This window comes from Mauremys reevesii, linkage group 7 (genome assembly GCF_016161935.1).
Source record: "Mauremys reevesii isolate NIE-2019 linkage group 7, ASM1616193v1, whole genome shotgun sequence".
Classification (NCBI taxonomy): Eukaryota; Metazoa; Chordata; order Testudines; family Geoemydidae; genus Mauremys; species Mauremys reevesii.
Window position 1 is genome coordinate 8,676,778 of NC_052629.1, and position 16,650 is coordinate 8,693,427.

Sequence of the window (16,650 nt, forward strand, 5' to 3'; positions counted from 1 at the left end):
ATTGATCACATGATCTCTTCCCCTCCCTCCCAGCTTCTTCAGTTTTTGATTATAGTCTTCTCAGGGTTGAGGCACCATCTGGAGGGCTGTAGAGATCTGCTGGGAATCTTTAATGCGAACAGAGCTTAATCTTCCCTCTGAAGTTACAAGACGGCTTGGAAATGCTGTAATTGAGAAATTCCCTTACTTCCTTAGTTAAAGTTAAGCAGTGAGCTATGAGTGTGTAGTTATTTTGTATACAAAGGGTCCAATATTGTAATAAGATTTAGCCGAAGTTCATTGTGTCAGAAAGTGGAATTACACAGGATGGTGGGCTGGAGGCCAGAGAGTGAATGAATTTTTATAAAATGTTGAGGGGGAGATCTGTCAAAGTGCATTATGCACATTCCCAACATTAACACTTGTTTTGTTGAAATGACTGGTGCTTTTTAAAAATTTGAATCAGAATAATTGAGGATTATAAAATCATAACTGACTGCTTTAAAGGCTTTAAATAAATAAATGGTTGTGTTATGTAACTTCTGTTTTGTGTGTTAATTTTTTTGGTACACAGCTCCTCCCACCCCTGACCCCCCAGTTGCTGATTGTGAAGTTGCTGCATTTTAAGCAATGGTCATTTGTCTTCCTGCTGGGGAGGAGAGAGGATTGTATTTGTCCAGTTTTGTAAGGACTATTTGATGTCCTGTTTTTAAATGGCATTAATTCTCTCCTGCCCTCTTATTGTTCCAGGTGACGAGCATAATCTGCAGCATTGAAGTATGAGTGCTGATGCCAGTCAGGGGGTGATCACCACCCCTCCTCCTCCCAGCATGCCTCACAAAGAGAGGTATTTTGACCGCATCAATGAAAATGACCCAGAGTACATCCGTGAGAGAAACATGTCTCCTGATCTGAGACAAGACTTCAACATGATGGAGCAAAGGAAGAGGGTCACTCAGATACTGCAGAGTCCTGTGAGTAGGATTAAGGAAACAAGATTTTTTCCCCCCTTTCCAGAGATTAACTCAAAAACAAAACAGCACAAAAAAAAACTTCTAGCTGTGATGCAGTCTGAGGAAATATCTCAGGCCATGAAATTTTTCATAAGAACAACCAAATACTTTTTGTTTGCATAGTGTTAGTGTATGAACAAACTGCCCATTATTGGTTTTCAAATGATGTTTTCATGGTGTAATGCTTCATTAAACAAGTACAAAAGTAGCTAGCTGGTGACAAGACACTTGATTAAAACTTAGAAGCAGGGAAGAGAGTGATAGTCACTAGCCAAATGTGAACAAAGACATTTACACACACATCTGCATTACAATTCTATTTTGAATATTTGACTTACCAGTTGCATCAGCAACACTTTTACCTTAAATAAATAACATTTTTTAAATTGTGCTTTCGAGGTGAGTTTAAAAGCGAAATTGTTCTTTGGGTACTTGGAAGGAGTAATATGCAGACTTTATAACACTCGCATTCATGTGCACCTCATGTAAATTCAGCACTTGTACAACTGGGCATACAGGTCTGTTAATTCCATCAGAAGTCCTGGTGAAAACAAATGACTCCATAGTCTTGGAGTTAGTCTTAATTTATGTACTATTTGGCATTAACCTGGTGAGTACTCTTGAAAATCCATGACATGTCTGAAAATAGCAGTGGTGCCAAATATATTCTGAAGCAATTTTTCTCTTTTGAATCTGTTTTGTTTTCAAATTTTCTTTTCTCGTCTGTTTTTCTATAATTAGGGGGAGGGATTTAATTTCTTGACCTTTTTCCATGCATAATGAGATTGCAAACAGCTGTTAGTAATCACCATTTTATAGACACTCATGAATAATAGGATTGTTCACTAAAATGTTACCTTGGAGTGCCTTTCAGATTCTGCTTTAGGGTGACCAGCCGTCCTGATTTTATAGGGATAGTCCAGATATTTGGGGCTTTTTCTTACATAGGTGCCTGTTTATGCCCCCCCCCCCCACCCCTCTGTCCCGATTTTTCACATTTGCTATCTGGTCACCCTATTGTGCATATAGATTTGAATCTATGTGTGCAAACCCCATGACTCAGGAATTTATTATGTTCAAGTAACTTTGTGCAACTTTAGTTTTGCAACCAAACTATTCAGTATTCAGGAAATACACTAAGAGAGTAATGCATAATCATACGTTGTTAGAAAAATAATTCGGTTCTCAGAGATAATGATTGGACTCTGACCTATACTACTAAACCATTCACAAACAAGGGGAAGTGCATATCCCAAATTCTTAAACAATCAGAACAAACTCACCAAATTTTCAGCTGGCTGAGAGGGATAAAATGAGATGCAATAAATTACACTGGGCCAATATGGTTTCTTACACAGTGTTCTTATATTAATTTAAATGCAAAAAAAGTGCTGAATCTCATAGGCACTAACCTTAGCCTTAATGGATGAAAAATTGTTTGCCCAATTTGCCAAATGTAATCGACTCCTGTTTGTTGTGATCACACTACTTTAGATATGCAAGGTCAGCCTGAGGATTTAGGAAGGGTTCGGGAGATAGTACTCCCAAGTTTAGCTGACTTGTTTAATAGAAAATTGGAAGACACAAGAACCTAGAGGTTACTATCTGCTTCCTGCTGTGGGAGAAGCTGAGCCCACAGCTGGAGCCAGGAACCATTTATAGATGCCAGTATTTTAAAGTTGGCCAAATAAGCTAGGCGCTGGGGCTGCTAGGCCTTGAGATGCTGAAGAAGAAAACTACACTGTGTGTGATGAATGTCTGACAATCTAGTCAAAAATGAGAAGCTATGCTTGACCTACAGACATCTGTCAGACCTGAATCCCCTTTCCTTGCTTCCCTGTTTCATTGTTGAAATGGGGAATATTTAGATATCTCTGCTACAATTCCTTCTCTGATGGAATAAACAATTGTTAATATAGTGTCCAGAGGAGAGAATGTCCTTAAAGCAAATCTCTTCACAGATTTAGGGACAGTGACAGAATTAAGTTTCTCCATGGCTATATCAAGTGGATTACTTGAGATTTAGCTTCAGTTTCTTTTGGGTCAGAAATGAAAACGAATTGGTCCCTTCTGAATGTGTTGTCGCAAAAATACCAGAAAGCTTCTGTCCTATTGCCAGTCTGCTCAGTATAGGTCCAAGGTTGGAATGACCTGGGTATTGCAGGTGATGTTTTTGAGATACACTGGAAGTTACCTTATGCAAGAAGCTTGCAAGAGCATGCCTTTATTTTGTCTGTCTGGTGTCTCTAGGTTATTCCTTTTTGTGGGTACTAAATTCTTTTTAGGAATTTAGAAAAATGAGAAAAATATATATTATATATATATTTTTTTTAAAAAGGCTTTTTTGCTGGTAAAGTTTTAAGCCAATTCTAGCATGTCAAGCAATTAAAATATATTCAGGTTAGAGAAATATAGTCTTTAACTATGAAGCGAAATATAGTCTTTAAAATATAAAGCTTACGTGCGCAGGATTGGGTTGTCCAGACATCCCTGCTCTTTCTGAGGGAGGAATTTTGGATTGCAACATAAAGGTGAAAGGATGATAATCTAGGTCGTGCTGGTAGAATCTCCTATGCAAAACACTACAAAGTACTGGGGAGCTCAGTTATTCAGATTTTATCTTCAGAACCAAGAAATCTCTTACTGCTTCTAATTGGAGAATCCAATTAATTTAGTAAGAAAACAAATTAGAAAATGTTTCAGAATCTGCTAAGGATGTACGTTTTTTGGGAATGATGCAGTCACCACCACAATGTTTTGTCCAACACCTGATATATAGGGACTCAAATTTTAATAGGAGTCTTTGGATGCCATTGAAGTGGAAGTATTAATAAAAGGGGCCTATCCGGTTGTCATCTTCTCAGAGGCTTTTTTCTTCTTGGCATATCATTAATTCTCAGACAAAGATAATCATTTTATACTGCAGGTTTATGCCAATGTTTGACAGAGGCTAGAAACCTGTAGAAAAGAGTGACTCATGACATTCATTGGCGAAGGTGCAATGTGCCCAGCCATTGAATGGCATCATCAGCCAGGTGGAGAACTGGTAGCCCACCGCTGAAAATAAGTCAGTGGGCACTCGACAGTGATATGCAATGTAGTCTGAAGTTGACCACAGCTGCATCGTGGGTCATTAGAAAAACCCCATTTAAAGAGACTGGCCACACAGTTGCCCTGTCCTGTTCAAAACTAGTTCAGAGATGACTACAGGTGCCTTGGCCGATCAAAACCTGGTGGACAGATGGTTGGGCCAGTGATGAGAGAGTGATTAATGACTGTCGTTGACCATTCATTGCACCAGGCAGATTCCAGCGTCATGTCCTGTGGTGGCATAAATGACCATAAAGGACTTCTAGTAGTCAGGCGAGCTGACGGGTGGTCAAAGAGGTCTGATATGACATTACTTGACATGTTAACCTATGCCATTCCTGCCTGGTGAAAGACACACCAGATATTCAGCATTTCCTTTGAAGCGCTCTGTATGTGTTCTTGATGCATTATTGCCTGAGTGGTATTAACAACACTAACATTGGATGCAGCCAGCCTCACTAGCTGCAATCTGATATTCAATTTCCAGTTCCTAAGTAAAACAACTGAAGCTACTGAAAAGCCATCTTTATTACACCTGCCTTTTCTCAATGTCCTGCACCCATCCTGATCCAGTTTTAGATCAGGAGATAGCACAGAAACGGATTGATTATGCTTCTGAATGATCTCTACTTGGCCATGGACAATGAAGAAACATCCTTCCTTATTCTGCAGGATCTTCACAGCAGGTGATGCTGTTTTATTTCTGGACTGCAGGAATGAACAGCAGTTTTCTGAGATAGAAGCTGAGATGTAGAAGAATATAGCTCTTCTCCATTCTCTTCCCCCATTCTAGTCAATAGATATGTCAAACCTCTAATGGAGACCGTGGGACACCAATGGCTTAAATATGCAGTTGACACACAGCAAAGTATCAGATGTCAACACTGTTCCCCCCAGACTAAAGAAACTAAGTAGTGTAGAACATACTGACTCACAAGGGTGCTGTTAGTATATTGCTCCAACTACTGTGTTGGCTAGCGGTTACATATTGGATTGGGTGTAAAGTCTTGGTATTTGATTTTGAGAACTCTCAAATAGACTGAACCCAGGATATCTCAGAAACCACTTCTCCCTCCATGGTAGCTGCAATCCTGAGAAACAATAGAATTCTCAATGGCCAGGTTGATACTAGTGAGAGCTGAATTCAGAGTCTTCTAACACACAGCTGTGGAACTCCCTGCCACAAGAATTAGAAACGATCAGAAAAGTGGCCACCTTAAGAAAAAAAATGCAAAACACAGCTCCTTTCCACTAATAAACAGTTTAAAATTTTCTTCCCATTCTTAAAGTAAGGGAGTTCAGAAAATTGTAGCTTTGTGTAGGTAACCTATTTGGAGTGATGTAAAATTCTAAGATTCTTTTGTGACAATCATGAAATAAACATATATGCAACTATGTAGGAAGGCTAGCATGCTGCGGTTGGCATTCTCAGATCAAAATTATTAATCCATATTTGCTAAAGATTGACACTTATTGATGCTACATGGAAAAATGTTTGGAAAGTTGGAAGGTTGAAATTAAGCTAGGTGGTCATCTAGAACCCCCAGAACAATGAAAGCTCCTTAACAAGCTTCCACTACTTTACATTGCTTTAAAATGGAGAACATCTGCAAAGTTGTAGACCAGGAAATAGGATCATAGTATCCTTAGGAGACGTTTCAAACTACTTGATAACTGTTTAATTATGGTTTACAACTCAGAGGTTTTCGGGTACAAGTGGTGACAGTATAAGCCATCTGCACTCCATAAGAATATTTAAGGCCTTGAATGTTACCCGCTGCCACCTATTTGAAAGTCATAAGAAAGTTACGATCAGCTAGGTCTCAGTCCCCTACTAGCACCTCACTGTACTACTGACAAACTCTTAATCTAAAACTGTTTGAATGTATTCCAACAGTACCCACAAGATTACCATTGTAAGGTTCAAATAATCTCTGTGTCATTAATTATAAAACTGCCAGGACACTGTGCTTGTTTGAAACTGCATCTTTATACCTAAACAGATTTTGTTGCTTTGTGTTGTATGTGACACCCGCTCTCTTCTATATTACATTAAACACAAAAAAAAGTTGGGGAAAAAAAGGCTTTTGAAGCTGAAGAGTCAAGTACTCATAAATTAGGGAAATCCAGACTCAAGGTTGCCTGTAGAAGATTAATTTGATCCCCTTGTGCACATGCATTATAATTACAGGATTGCGCACTATTTTTCCCATAACACACCTGCTTCATTCAAATTTTTTTTCATTCAGTCTGTTGCCTCAAGCCTTATTTAATGCACATCATCCAGCTTCTGCACTGAATACAAAATGTATTCATTTTCTTTTGGGTGTTTCTGTGGCGCTCTCATAATATTTTCACAAACAATAATGAATTCATCTTCACAACACACCTGTAAGAGTAGGTGGTATTAATGTCTGCATTTTACAATTGAGAAACTGAGGCACAGAGATTAAGGCTAAAATTTTGGGACCCCAACTTGAAACACCTAGGGTTTTCAGTCTATATAACATCTTTATTGTATAATGGAGTATACTGTGTGTTTTACATCACTGTGTTTGAAGAAAAGCTGAAAATTTGAAGCCAGTACTGACTACGGGAGCTAAGATAGGTGGAATGTATGTGTTTATGTATTTGGAGAGAGTTGGTCTTGTGTTGAGATGACATGAAGTATTTTAAATACTTCAGGCTTATTATAAAATGTTACCCCGATGATCTAGTTGAGATCATTGCAGAGACCAGAACTAGAGGATATTTTAAAATTAGTATTATACAAAGGTTGTGAGGAATAAATGGAATGAGTGGATTTCCAGGTGAGGTGATGAGAATAGTAGTAGTATTGTATGTAAGCATAACATTGTAGGAGTGTATGCAATTTAATAAATTAAAGGGGTTTTGTGTTTAGGAGTAGCCGAAAGCTGCTATTGTAGTCAGTCAAGATTTTGCTGATCTGTTTGCTTTTCTCTTAGACATGGGGGATTTTTTTGTTGTTGTTGCTGTTTTAAACCAACACAAGACATTTGTTTGTGGGATTTTGCTTTAATTTTATATTGGATACAAAGAGCAATTATCAAAACATTCCAGATCTGAAGGGCTTGCAGCCTGATTCTGGTCCTATGCTACTGTTATATAACTAATCCAGTTTTAGCCCATCTGTTCTGCAAGGGCCTTTCTTTCTCACATGTGTAAAAGTGAAAAACCTGTTTTTCCTCTCTCTTGTTGTGTGCTTGTATCCTTCTCTCCCTGCCAGCATTGTGGCCAAGGAATGGAGGCAGAAATGGCAGTCCCATCCACCAGCCAGTCAGCCCCAAAATGCAGGACAAGCAGTTTTATTTGATAAAGAACAATGTCTAGCTCTTTAAAGTAACTGATCAGGAAAGCCTTGGTAATTCTGTAGCAAGCATTATCCAATCTGTCTTTGGGCCCTGCCGCTGCCTCAGTTTACTTTCTGTCTTGAATCAAACCACCACACCTGGTGTTTTCACAATATTATTCACCTTATGGATTTGGTTTGTTATCATAAAATAGTAATCAAAACCTTCCAGCCTTCTTCCCTGGGTTCAGTTAGACCTCTCAGTTGATAATGGGCTTCAGCATCCAAACAGCCCTACTTCTAGGCTCAAAGGTCTTTCAAGTCCTGCCAGGGCTTCCCTTTGCTTACAGCCCTCCCACCAGGCTCACAGTCCTTCATAACTCTTCTAGCTGGGGCTTCTCATCCAGGAGGCTCCTGCTTTCTGTAGGTCCCTCAGCTGAAGCGTATCTCTCTACAGGCTCCCATTCTTAGGTCTCTCTCCCAAAACCTTTGCCTAGGACCTCTGAAGAATTGTCTGCTGAAAAGAAGACAGGGCAGATGACCTGGCTTCTAGTCACATGCTCCCATCACATAGCTCTTGGTGTCATTCCTTTCACCTGGGGAGGCAGGCTAAATTTGGCACAGGTAACGATAAGCCCCAGTCCCCTTGCAAGGGGTGACTTACTATGTGATAGTCCCATGTTGAGAACTGCAGAGACACTCCTATGGATGCCTCAGAAGCTCAAAATTTAAATCTAAGGAAGCAGTCACCTGGACTGGTGCCGCATGAACCTAAGGGGAGTAATCCACAGACATGTATGTCTTGCAGAAACAAGAACTACAGGTACCCAACTACCTTTTCTAGAGGCATTTACACCAAGGTGGTATAGAGGGAAATGCTCATATTCCTGTCCTGCCACATGTCTATGCACATGCAACACAAAATTGCACTGCCTTTTTTTGCTGCCATGTCATGTTACAAACATATCTAATTTGTTGTCCACCATTAGCTCTTATGCCTCTTTCAACAGTGAATTGTAGTTTTACATTTATTTTTCACTAGCTATACTAGTTTGATGTTTTTTGAACATAATATTTCAAAATAGATCATGAATGGTCTATAATGTACTCATGAATTAAAACATTATAATAGATAACTGAAACAGGCAAAAAAAAAAGCCACTTGCGCTCCACTCCTGCATAGGCAAACATTTTCATCTGCAGGGATCCAATTGCAAGATGCCCCAGTCAGTAATATTGGGCTAGGGCTTATGGGAATTTGTGCAATAAAAAGACAAAAATGTTATCAGGGTCTCATAAGAAGTATGCACTCAAAGAAGGAAAAAAAAGCTACCTACCTTTTGTAACTGTTGTTCTTCGAGATGTGTTGCTCATGTCCATTCCATCTCCTCCCACTCTGTCGGAGATGTTGGCAAGAAGGAACTTAGAGGGCGTAGGGCCGGCAGCACCTGATCTACCATGGCATGAGGGCACCATAGCCAGCCCTACAGATACCGCTACAGCAAAAGTTTCCGACAGCTGTGTATGTGTGCGCGCACACACCTAGAATGGAATGGACATGAGCAACACATCTCGAACAACAGTTATGAAAGGTAGGTAACCGTTTTTATGTGATAAAATTATGCCTTTCATTTTAGACAGAGTCAAGAACGATCAGAAATAGCACAATTTTTTTGAATTTATAGAATCTTTATCTTAAAATATATGGCACACCACCCCCAATTAAAAAAATACTGTAAATTCACAACAGTGGTGGGATCACATGAGAGTCTGAAGGTAATGAAGATATCCATAAATATGTATGGAAAAACTTAGTTGAATGAATCATTACAAGCTTGAATGTGCATGACACACAGCAACTTCTAGTTTACTAAAAAAGACGTGCTTTTTGATATTGTGCATTTTGTACTTGACTGTGAAAATCACATGCACACAATCACCTCTATTTCACAAGTTGTAATGAAGATGTACTTTCTTCAGCTGCCCACTCTGGCTTTTACCTATTCTGAGATTTCTTGAAATTAACAGTGATTCAGTTTTTTAAGGACACTTTCATTGAATAATAAAACAAGAAATGAATTAAAGGATTATCACAAATCTGTTGCCACAAGGATAAGCAGTAGTAAGTGTGAAATATACTATTTCCAGCACCAGACAGCAAATTTTAGACAGACAACACCAAAGTGAAAATAACCCCTCTGTACTTCAAAACAGAATGGAAACTACACCAATGAGGTATAAAACAGACTTATGTCAGTATAACTGTGTTTCCCACGAGCATGGAAACTCCAAACTCCAGAGCAAAGCAATTATACTGACCGAACTCCTGGTGTAGACATAGCTGCCACCTCTCAGGGAGGTGGCATATCTATGCTGACAGGAGAAGCTCTCCCATCCACATAGGTAGCATCTTCACTAAGTACTACAGCAGCTCAGCTGCATCACTGCAGCTGTGCCTTTGCAATGCTTTGTGTAGACAAGCCCTTAATCTGACCATTCTATATCTGAAGCAGTTTAATGAGGAACAAAATGAAGATACAGTAAATTTAAGCGTGGAAGAGGGGTTGTAACATTGCTGATGGTTTTTAAAATGAGTTTTAATATAAGGGCTATGGGTTTACCAGAATATTACATATTTTGAGACCTACTGTACTGAAATTATTATGATTGCTCTCATCAAGTTAGTATTGGTAGGTGTTTTCTTCCACTGTTTTTTAAGCTTCTTTCAAATAAATCAGTTAGATAAAATTGCCTCTTGTCCCTAAAGTAACTATATTTTAATAGATTGCCATTCTTGAGTTCATGAACTGCTGAATAGGCTCATAGTTCTGAACTTTTAAGCCATCTCTCTGGTGAATAGCATGTTCCTGCCCAGGGATGATCTTGTGGCGAAAGCAAAGAACTGGAAGATCTAGGTTCCTTTTTCAGCTGTGCCACAGACTTCCTCTGTGACGGTTAAAGTTTTTCAAAGTGATGAGCAACTAAAATAGGATCTTATACTGGGAAGTGTTGGTTAACCTTAATAGGTATTGATACCTATACCCTGCATATAATAATGATCTCACTACTATTGAGGAAAGTTTATCCGAGTGATTCTCAAATGTTTCTGCAGGCCTTCCGAGAAGACCTGGAATGTCTTATTCAAGAACAGATGAAGAAGGGCCGTAACCCAACTGGACTGCTTGCATTGCAACAGATTGCCGATTACATCATGGCAAGCTCTTTTGCAGGTTTCTCTTCATCTCCACTGAGTAAGTGAACAATGTGTATAATTGCCAATATTTTTCTAAAATTCTGTCTCTGTTTTACCAGGTGCTGGGACCTCATCCTTTCAACAGAATTTTTGCCATGTTTTTTTTAATCTGTAAAGCAATACAGATTGGGGTCTTTAATTTTACTCTTACATTTTCTCCCTCTAATATTTGGTATCAGAAAAGTAATAATTTCTAGAAACTGCTAATAGTCAATAAGTTTTGCAACTTATTGCAGCAAAACTAATATCCAATCTCATTATCATTTTACTATGATTCACATAAATAGTAACGACAACTAACCTAATAACTTGGCAGCAATTTACTGTAGCACACTTGCCTTTAAATTTTGATAGGAAGGAGGAACCTGTTCAAATGCATGATTAGATGTTACTTTCATGCTCCTGGCAGCTGTGTGTTTAGTAAATAGCAAAGTGTAGTTATATTTAAAAAAAAAAAAAAAATTCTTGACAGGATCATGCAGTCAAATTACAGCCTTCACAGAAAAAGTCCTATGGCTAATTTCCAAAGACTTTAATCATTGAACCCTTATTAAAAAATCATATTAGTGTTAAACGTTCATAAGAATGTCTGAGTGTAATAGACAAATCTGTCTTGCTAGACTGTTCTCTGCATTGCCTGCAGACTTAAAGGTGCAAATGGGATAGCCACCTTCATGAAGTGATTTAAGATGTATGGTCGAGAACATAAGAATGAGGGTGCTTGTTAGACAAAAATTAAAAGAAGCTAAATGCCTGCAAGCAGCAGGAGGACTATGTAAAAACACCTTAATAGAGGCTCAGATTAAATGTGTACCCCAAAATCCGAAGAGACAATAAGACGGCCAAAAGAATGCCACCGTGGCTAAACAGAATGGAGGCTGTTACAGGCAAAAAGCGATCCTTTAAAACTTGAAGTCAGATCCTAGTAAGTATAACAAGAAGGTCCACAAATTCTGGGATGTTAAGTATAAACGAATTTGAGAAGCAACTCGCTAAAGACAAAATAACTATTAGTAAGAATATTTTAAGTACATTTAGAAGCAAGAAGCCTGCCAAACAGGCAGTGGGACCACAGGACACCTAAAGTGTTAAAGGTTCATTGAAGGAAGACAAGACCATTGCAGAGAAACTAAATGAATATTGTGTCTTCACTGCAGAGGATGTGGGGGAGATACTTAATCAGAGCTATCCTTTTTGGGTGACAAATCTGAAGTATTGTCCCACATTGAAGTGTCAGTAGAGAAGCTGCAGACAAATGCAAAAAACCTCCAGGGCCTCTGCCCTTCTGACCCAGGGGGAAATTCCTTGCCAACCCCAAATACGGTGACCATTCAGACCCTGGGCATGTGGGCAAGAGTTACAGGGGGATCTCACAAAACTGGGTGACTGGGGGCAACAAAATAGCACATTGATAAATGCAAAATAATGCACGTAGGCAAAAATAATTCCAACTACATGTATATAATGATGGGTTCTACATTAGCTGCCACCACTCAAGAAAGATCTTGGAGTCGTCATGGATAGTTCTCTGAAAATTTCTGCTCAATGCGCAGCAGTAGTCAAAAAGGTTAACAGTACTTTAGGAATTTATAAGAAAAGGGATTGAAAGTATAATGCCACTACATAAATCCAGGGTGCACCCACACCTTGAATACTGTCTCGTTCCTGTCCCCCATCTCAAAAAGGATATAGTGGAATTGGGAAAGGTTCAGATAGTCAACAAAGATGACCACCAGTATGGAACAGCTTCCATATGAGAAGAAACTAAAAAGACTAGGGTTGTTCAACTTAGAGAAGAGATGATAGAGGGGGGAATATGATCGAGTTCTATAAAACCAGGAATGGTATGGAATAAGTGAATACAGAAGTGTGTTTTACCCTTTCCCACAATACAAAAAGCAGGGGTTACCCAGTGACATTAATAGGCAGCAGGTTTAATACAAAGAAGAGGAAGTACTTTTTACACAGAGCACAATTAATCTGTGAAAACTCATTGCCATGAAACTTTGTGATGGCCAAAAATATGGTTGAGTTCAAAAAAGAACTGGATAAGTTCATGGAGGATAGGTCTATTGGTGGCTATTTGCCAAGATGATCAGAGATGGAACCCCATGCTCAGATGACCCTAAACATCTGACTTCCAGAAGCAGGGGGTAGAAGACTGGTGGATCACTCCAACTGCCATGTTCTGTACACTCCCCCTGAAGCTTTGGTACTGGCCGCTGTCAGAGACAGGATACTGAACTAGATGGACCATCAACCTGATCATGTGTGGCCGTTCTTATGTGTTGTGTTCTTAGGGGCCTGATTTTCAGCATTGTGAGCAGTTGCATCTCCCACTGAAATCCAGTGCGAGCTGATAATACTCAACACTTCTATTGTGTGACTTTGGACAAGTCACTTAAGGTCCAATTTACAAAGTGAGTGGCAGAAAGGAAAATAGAACCCAAATCTCCTGACTCCCAGTCCTGTGGACTATCCACTAAACTAGATGTTCTCAAACTATTGTCCTTGAACCATTTGTTAGTGGATTCTGGAAAGGTGGCTGGTCATAAGGTACTAACTCTTCTTGTTTCTATCTGTTAAATCATATTAAAACATAGTATTTAATGTATTTTTAACTTTCCTAATAGTAACTTCCTATGTATTCAGATGTTGTAGTTGCCATAGGCATATTATGTGTTTGTGAAGGGGAGAAGGAGTGGTCTTCACAGTCATAAATGAGCTAGGAGGTGCTCCTTGATATAATTTCCCTATTAAAATATGTTCTGTGCTATTAAACAGTTCTACTGCAAAAGTTCTCCGTTCTTATATCCTTCCTCATGACATCTCTAGAACTAACTACAGTGACTCAGAATGAGAAATCTAATCAAATGGCTATTCAAGTCTGCAGAGCCCTGTAGGAGTGTTATCAAACAGCCTGTAAATGTAGCTTAGCTCACCAGTACAGGAGGTCTTAAAACACTGGAATCTGTCCAGAAGCACATTATCTTGACACACAGGATAGTTCAAATCTGAGTGGTGCTTCAAAGTAATCCTCTATCACTAATTCATCCTTCCTTTCTTCTCTCAAAATTTGGAGACTTTCATATTTTAGGGTATGGCGTCTAGGGCCTTATATTATAAAGGTTGCTAAGGCAGTCCTAGAAAACTTTACACCTCTGCTGCAAGCCTAGTCTAATGCTATTATCTTTTGGCCAAAGCTGAGATTCTATACTACAAATTTAAGTGTACTGCTTTTGGAGAATCACAGAGAATTTAATTGTCCTATTTGCCACCTATTTTTTTTTTCTTTCAGGCCTTGGAATGGTTACACCCATCAATGACCTACCTGGAATAGATACCACTTCATTTGTTAAGGGAGAAAAACTTACTCGTTGTAAGTTAGCCAGCCTGTACAGGTTGGCTGACTTGTTTGGATGGGCACACTTAGCAAATTCCTACATCACAGTGAGTATTTTTAAGAGTAAAAATGATTACTTGCTTCTGTGTGTTTTCACCTGTATGTTTAAAATTAAACCATACAAAATTAGAATTAATTTTCCAAATGTTATTCAAGTAAATTCAATAATAAATCAGAAATCATTTTTTCTCCTTTGCAGGTAAGAGTAAGCAAAGAACAGGACCACATTCTAATCATTCCAAGAGGTCTGTCTTTTTCTGAAGCTTCAGCCTCCAATTTGGTATGTGCTTCACTTACACTAATAATAATCACTGAAGCTTAGATTGTTTTCTTTAGTTTTGCAGCTGATGAAGTAGGATAGTGGCACCAGGTTTTTGTTTACCCATTCTGAAATTCATATAAAATCATCTAGTGAACAGCAGATTAATTTTTGGGATTATAAAATCCTGTGCTCCTGAACACTTCTGTCCAGATTTCCGATCCACTTTCACTGCTTTGGTTCCACTAAAGCTTTAATGTTGTCCAGCAAGCTTTTTGCATTTTAGCTGGGCTCCCACCTGATCCACAAAAGCAAGTCAAATAGAATTTGTCAGCTACTTTATTAGTATAACAGCAACCTCTTATGAGTAATCCATAGTGCTTTGATCTTCAAAGCACTTTGCATGCATCAATCCACATGACATCCTTGTCAGGAGTGAGGCATGTATTATTATCCCCATTTCACAGTTGGAAAACTGGGAAACAGCAAAGTTAAGTAATTTGTCCAAGAACAAAAAGGTAATTGGTATAAGGGCTCTCTTAATTCAGTGTCTAGACTACCAAATTAGGCATCTCATGGTATGAAAGAACTGTGAAAAGTTTGTTACCCAAATCGTCATATCTACTGGTGAGTCTTGCTGACAATTATTGGAAGGGAACAGAAGGTAGGTAGCACAATATGGTCAACTTCCAAAAGCAGAGCCAAAAATATAACCATGAGAACTGGATCTTGTATGCTGCTTTTCTTGCCTCTGTTACTCGTTTCTCTCCCCTCCCCCTCGCCTCCTCCCTAACAGTTTGGGGATTTTTTTTATTTTCATGACTCATTTAAAATGCTTTAATGGCAGTTCTGAGATTGAATCTTTGTTTTCACATTAAGTTGAATTAAATTTTCAAGTTCAAATATGAGAAAATAGGAGGTGTAATTTATAATATAACACACAGTACATTAATAGTTTGTAAAAATATGTAGTTCATCTGAAATGTTCAGTTTTAGCATCTATTGCTCTTAACCATTTTAGTTTGAGAATTTATTATCTGTATGATAAATATATATATGCTGGTTGTGCTTTGAACAGAAGCTTGTTATTTAAGGCTTTCACACAGGCTTTCTACTCCAATTGACTCTGCTTGGTGTGCTACACTACCATCTCTTCCTTTAGCTAAGGGGCAGCCAGATCAAAGAGGAATTTCTTTCTGTTTATCAGGATCTGGCCTTTTTCATGGCTATTTCCACCATCTGGCAAGATCTTTAACAGCAGGAGGATTTGTATACTTAGTCCTGGCTTCCCTAATACTTCTAACTGTTATTTTACTGAATGTGGTAAAAAGAAAATCTTAGTTTGTTTAGGAAAGATCAAACTAAGCACAAGTTTAAGATCAAATATGATAGCTGCTAAATTGATTGTTTCCTCTCCCCCTCCCTCCCGTGATGGTACCTACTGAACTATACGGTTTTTTGTTTTGTTTTGGGGGTGGGGGGCAGTTCAGTTGATTCATGGCCACTTAGTCATGGCCAACTTACAGTAGTTCCATGAGTTTCCTTTGTTTGATTTTCCAGGTTAAATTAAATATCTTGGGAGATGTAGTTGACCAGGGGAGTACCAATCTGAGCATCGATAATGCAGGATTCAGTCCACATGCTGCCATCTACTCCACGCGCCCTGATGTCAGATGTGTGATACACATACACACCCCTGCAACTGCAGCTGTAAGTCTGTACCGTTCCTAACGTGGCCTAAAGAAGAAACCGTTTCAAAATATGAAATATATTAAGATGTATATTATGAATGTAGATCTAGTATGTATGGATCAAACTCTCCTCTCCACAGTTTTATACTTATGTAACTCCACTGACTTCAGTTCAGTTACTCTTGACTTTCACCAGTTTAAGGGGCTTATTCTTCGAGATCCTGAGTGATCCGAGGGTACTGAGCACTTTGCTGGAATGAGCCATTCATAAAATGAGGATCGGACCACCTCAGTCATAGTGAAGGAAGAATATGTACAATTTAGGCCAACGCTTATTTTAAATCATCTCAGTACTACATAATGTATTCTAAGTCATGATGTAGATGACACTAATTGCATTTTTAAGAGGTTATATTATAACACTATTCTGGGTATCTCTCAAAGTTATAGCTAAACTAGAAGTTCAAAAAAGGGCAAAAATGAGTAAGAGGCTGGACTGAACTAACAAATAAAAGAAACAAGGAGATAAATCTGTATAGAATGGCTAGAGATGAGAAAAGGAAGACATGACTGTGTACCAATATTTGAAGAGTGTAAACATCAGGAAGGAAGAAAAATTGTTGAGGGTTGATGTAGAGTGATGGGAATGAAG

At 38.7% G+C, this 16,650-nt stretch overlaps 1 protein-coding gene across 12 annotated transcripts in view; it reads left to right on the forward strand.

Annotated features, from left to right (window-relative positions):
* Positions 1–16,650, forward strand: part of ADD3 (adducin 3) — a 169,135-nt gene that overhangs the window by 125,674 nt on the left and 26,811 nt on the right. For all 12 annotated transcript variants that reach the window (XM_039547929.1, XM_039547931.1, XM_039547933.1 and 9 more), the window contains 5 exons: positions 730–953; positions 10,505–10,643; positions 13,944–14,095; positions 14,248–14,328; positions 15,868–16,017. In XM_039547929.1, coding sequence (XP_039403863.1) covers positions 759–953; positions 10,505–10,643; positions 13,944–14,095; positions 14,248–14,328; positions 15,868–16,017 — 717 coding nt within the window. In that variant the 5' untranslated portion in view covers positions 730–758. The remainder of the gene's footprint in view (positions 1–729; positions 954–10,504; positions 10,644–13,943; positions 14,096–14,247; positions 14,329–15,867; positions 16,018–16,650) is intronic.